The sequence below is a fragment of the Trichomycterus rosablanca genome, chromosome 14 (genome assembly GCF_030014385.1).
Source record: "Trichomycterus rosablanca isolate fTriRos1 chromosome 14, fTriRos1.hap1, whole genome shotgun sequence".
In the NCBI taxonomy this organism is placed as follows: domain Eukaryota; kingdom Metazoa; phylum Chordata; class Actinopteri; order Siluriformes; family Trichomycteridae; genus Trichomycterus; species Trichomycterus rosablanca.
The window spans coordinates 33963277-33968622 of NC_086001.1; the positions used below are offsets into that span (position 1 = coordinate 33963277).

Consider the following 5346-nt stretch of genomic DNA (forward strand, 5'->3'; position numbering starts at 1 on the left):
TCGCACCTTTTGTCTTTGTTTGGTGGGTTATGCTGCACTGCACCAGCCTGTACCTTTATCAGGGCCAGTTCGGTTACCCCCGGCGCTAAAAGGGCGCAAGGGTGTGTAGATCGCAAGGTCGAGGTATTGAGGTTTTTATTTCTCTTTATAGGGAAAGACGGTGCGATCGGTGCAGCCCGCGAGCTGCGGTTTGTTTTTAGCGTTGCTAGGCGCCCGGCTAACGTGAGTAGCATCGGGCTTATGCTAGACGCTTCACTGCAACTACCTCAGCCCCTTAAGGCATTAAGCGGATTTTGGTTTCAGCTGTGCCAGTTTGGCTCAGCGGTTTGAACGCTGTGTTAGCATCGGCACAACCCCGGTTCGAATCCGCGCCTCACCTCTTTTCTCTCTTTTAGTTAGATCGGCTCCTTCCCAGAGCGTTGTTGGTGACACAGCCGATTATTTACGCTTTAAAAGGCGTTTACCTTATTCTGCGCGATTTCTTCGGACAGTGTCTGAGGTTTCGCTTTCCTTAAACGCTCCTTATAAGGCGTAGGCGCAGCGTCACTCTCAGCTACGGGATAGTGAGGTGAGATACGCATTCGCTTTGCGAGTGAGCGACCAGGGTTCGCCCCTCGCATAGGTAGATTGTTTCTTTTGTGTTTTGTACTGTTCTTTTTCTATTTTTCAGCTGCCAGCAAGCCAGCGGCTCCGTTCGGGCTTTCCCGAATTGTTTTCTGTTTTGCCAGTTTCCGTTTTTTATTTTCATTATTATCATTTGTCTTGTAAAAATTATTATTTATTGTAAATAAATATAATTTTTCTCTGCATCCTTGGGTCCTAAAGCCTCTCTCATATTGTACCAGATGTAACACTGTAACTACAGCTATATGCATGTACTGTATTAAGTTATTTATTGTTTTTATTATGTAGTTTTACTCCATTCTGATGCACACAGTGTATCATACAGCTAGAAAGCAAATAAAACCGACATAACTGTGTTCTGGAGGGAGTTGTCTGTCTAGTCTGTCTTAAAATACCCTGTAAAATCCTACATAAACTGCATCTCCCAAAATGCATGCTGATTTTGTGACCCGCAAAGTGACCCCATCCCGCCAGTAGATGATGTTTAAACATAATCCCAACATGTACAAGAAGAGAAAATTAAGCAGAATAAAAAAATTTAATGAAAGTGAATACAAGTTTGTGCTTTAGGAAGAGAAACCGGTGCATCTCTTGTGTTATGAGGCCATGTCTGTGGTAGAGGAGGACAATATAAATGTAGATAGACATTATAAATATACTGTATAAATTTGACAATTTGACACCAAACACAGAATTCAGCCTCCAAGAAAAACAGCAGACTGCACTCACAGCAGGATAAATTACAATTGACCCTTTCAGGGCCACCATAATGCTGATGTGGCCCTTGGTGAAAATAAGTTTGACACCCCTGCACTATAAGGTGGGATAATTAAACGTAAATGTGAGTATTTCTTTTAACAAGGGAGCCTATAGATAAACACAAAGAACAAAGACTCATGATGATAGAACAATGCAACACTGTTCAGTCCACAGCCCTCCATTCACACCTTCTCATGTACATTCTGGTTGAGGACGGTTCATTATTTGCTAAGTGGAAATCATCTTAAGACTAGAATTTTGGAGTGTAGACCTAGAAGTGTTAAAGTAAGAGGCTATTCATTTATGAAAACTTAGCATTTATAATATAAAGAATTCTTGCAAACACCATAAAGACCAGGGTAAAATTCTTTCACTTGAAAGTAAAAGTTGTTCTGTGTTTATTAAAGTAGATTAAACTTGAATAAAGAACAAAAACAGATTCAGATCTGAGGTTGGTACATTACACCACATTACATTTGATGATTAATAATCATATTCATACCATCATGTACATTCGAAAACAGTTCTAGTGGATATTAGTAGAAAAAGAAAGTACACATAGCTTTTTCTGTACATGTAGTAGTGGAAAATCATTTTATTTTCTCCTCTGAATGCGCTGGTGTTTTTCAAGACGACTTCAGTCACAAAATCATAACTTCTGTGTGACCGTACTGGTGTCTATTAAAAATGCTGCTTCCAGTAAAACTTCATCTGCACTATAAGCAGCAATATAGGTCATCCTCTTATGTGAATGCGCTGGTGTGGTGTACATAAAGGATATTCCTTTCACTAAAGTTCTTTTCAGACAGGGAACAGTGATGCGAACTCTCTCCTGTGTGAATGCGCTGGTGTTGTTGGAGAACACAATGTGCAATAAAATACTTCCCACACTCTTAACAGTGATGTAGTTTTTCTATGTGAATATGCTGATGCCGTTTGAGATTATTTTCATGAGCAAAAATCTTTCCACACACTGAGCAGTGATACGGTTTCTCTTCTGTGTGAATACGCTGGTGTTTTTGGAGGTTAACCTGTTGAGCAAAACTCTTTCCACACTCTGAGCAGTGAAACGGTTTCTCTCCTGTGTGAACACGCTGGTGTACTTTTAGGGCACTACTTTGAGTAAAATTCTTTCCACACTCAGTGCAGTTATGCGGTTTCTCTCCTGTGTGAATACGCTGGTGTTTTTGAAGGTTACCCTGTTGAGCAAAACTCTTTCCACACTCTGAGCAGTGATATGGCTTCTCTCCTGTGTGAATGCGCTGGTGTTTTTGGAGCGTATTCTGTTGAGAAAAACTGCTTCCACACTCTAAGCAGTGATATGGCTTCTCTCCTGTATGAATGCGCTGGTGTTTTTGAAGGGTACCCTGTTTAGCAAAGCTCTTCCCACACTCTGAGCAGTGATATGGCTTCTCTCCTGTGTGAATGCGCTGGTGTCGTTGGAGATGACTTTGCGTAGTAAAACTCTTCCCACACTCTGAGCAGTGATATGGCTTCTCTCCTGTGTGAATACGCTGGTGTTGTTGGAGATTACTCTGCGTAGTAAAACTCTTCCCACACTCTGAGCAGTGATGAAAGTTCTTCATGTTTATGCTTTGATAAGACTGTAGAAACTGTTTCCTTGGAAAGCAACAGAAACAAAGAAACAAGTCAATTAATTAGAATTACTTTTACTACATTAATACCACAATAATATTAAACTCTTCACCTAGTAATAAAAACATTAAATTCACTTCACGTCTAAGTGAGAATCTGAATTCAAAGAACATCAGGATAAAATACTTATAAATACTGCAGATATTAATAATTAAATAACTATAAATAACTTGATATAAATAAAGATATAAGAGATCTGACTTTCTCAACATCAGTCCTGCACCAAGCAAATCTAATCCAGTTCATGACAGGACTAATAATTAGCTCACAAGTGTAAATCTTTGATGTGCTGGGAGTAAAAAAGGCTTCATAAATCACCACAATTATGAGCATAAAGCTATTTTAAACAGTCTGAATATATTAATCTAATAATATTAAATAACATAATAAAATAAAAAGAACAACAATAGCAACATAAATGTAAAAGAAACAAACAAGAAAACCCTTTACCTTCCTGTTAGAATCCTGGCAGCCACTTTAACAAAGCTGGTGTCTCCAGCAGGTCGTTTCTAATGAAGAACGTGCAGAAGATCCTTCTTACCAAGTGACTCAGCTACAAGTCTAGAGTTTAGTCCTTAAATAGAGCTGAGGACAAAGACCCAAGATGAGTTAAAAACTCTGCATTAGTCAATCATCAGCCAACTATTCACACGTTTTTGTGTGAAGTACTAGCTCATTATCTATGGAACGTGTGCAAATGAACTAGATGGAGCCACAGAGCATGATGGGTGAAGTCAAACTACACCTATTTATCTCAGCAGAGAAGTTATTTACATTTAATCCTAAACACAAACAAGGAATTGAAAGGCTATTCTGTAAAGTGAAATGACATGAACTTAGATAAAGCTTTTATGATAAGAATCTAAGTCATGTAAAATGCTGTATGTATATTTGTGTGAATTAGTTTCTACTGTATATGAGGAACAATAAGAAAACTAGAAGAGGAAACACCCACCTATAGATTAATCTGTATTTATGGTGTAGAAATATTTACTGTGCACTTGTGTGTCTGTGAACTGTTTGATTTACTACTGCGGTCAAGCCTCCACTTCAAAATGCTCAGTCAAATCAGCCCCCACATTGTTTGTGAAGATGTACGTATACTAAACATTACGGTAAAAGCGTCTGGCGGAACTATTTAGGATAGCATTTCAGGCTTTAATATAAAAGGTTTGGTAATAACTGGAAATTATGATTTTACTTTAAATTTAAAGTAAACTAAAATATAATCTAAGCTCATTTCCGTTTTAATTTAGATTGTTATTAAATGGAATAATCTTTATTACATGAATTGTTGTTGTTATTAAAAGGAATCTACTTGTTTCCACAGAACAATTCCACTTTATAATGATAGTACATCACCTGTAGTTTACACTCAGTTAATATCAAGACATTCTGATGTATCATTTCTAAATACATTCTAGAAATGTGACAATATTAAAGGCCTTTATTATTAAGTTTAAGGGTACCAAAAAATAGGGTTTAAATCAGGGGTGGGCAATTAAATTTTCCAAGGGGCCACATAAGAAACTGGGACTGTTGTGGAGGGCCGGACCAATAAGGTGAACTTAATTCTGCTCAATATTAATTTTGTCTCTTTATTTACATTCACATTTTTAGCATTTAGCAGATATCTTTATCCAAAGCGATTTACAATACAGTTACAGTATATAGTCTGAGCAATAGAGGGTTATGGGCCTTGCTCAAGGGTCCAACAGCAGCAACCTGGCTGTGGTGGGGCTTGAACCAGCGACCTTCTAATTACTAGTTCAGTACCTTAAGCACTACGCAACGACTGCCCACTCTTTACTAAAAGCAGTAGATTGTAAACAAAATACAACACAAAAAAGTATCAATCGGAATGTAAAATGAAAGTATATTATTATTAATAATAAAAGATTCACTAGTAGTACACTGATCATTCATTTGCCATTCCACCAATATCTGTGACCCCCTGGATTCTGGGCTAGTTTCAGCTTCAGGGTTGATTTTAGACCAGGCTGAACCTGGCAACTTTCGTGATTTTCCCGCCAAATTGGGCTACTTTCAAAATGTGTCACGGCTGTCTGAAAGCTTTCTTTACAAACCGTACAAAATGTTTTTAATGAGTATTTGCGCTCACATACCTATGAACAAGGTCTGCTAGTTTTAGCATGTGAAGGGCGGGTTTAGACAGAATTTGACCTGGATATTTGTGCTGGACTTGGCAACCCTGGGTAGAGTTGAATTGTTTGGTGTTGATTCCAGTTGCTGCTGGAGGTAAACAGACCGAGTACAAGTACAGTCTGTGTTCCTGTAGTTATGAAC

At 38.2% G+C, this 5346-nt stretch overlaps 1 protein-coding gene across 1 annotated transcript; it reads right to left on the bottom strand.

Moving 5' to 3' along the window:
• Positions 1 to 449: 449 nt before the first annotated feature.
• LOC134326314 (gastrula zinc finger protein XlCGF49.1-like) lies at positions 450 to 2900 on the bottom strand (the record flags this gene model as incomplete). Its single annotated transcript, XM_063008464.1, is given in 2 exon segments — positions 450 to 553; positions 2210 to 2900. Coding segments are annotated over 2 exon segments (795 nt in total), but the record flags the coding sequence as incomplete, so codon positions are not given.
• Between the last annotated feature and the right edge of the window lie 2446 nt (positions 2901 to 5346).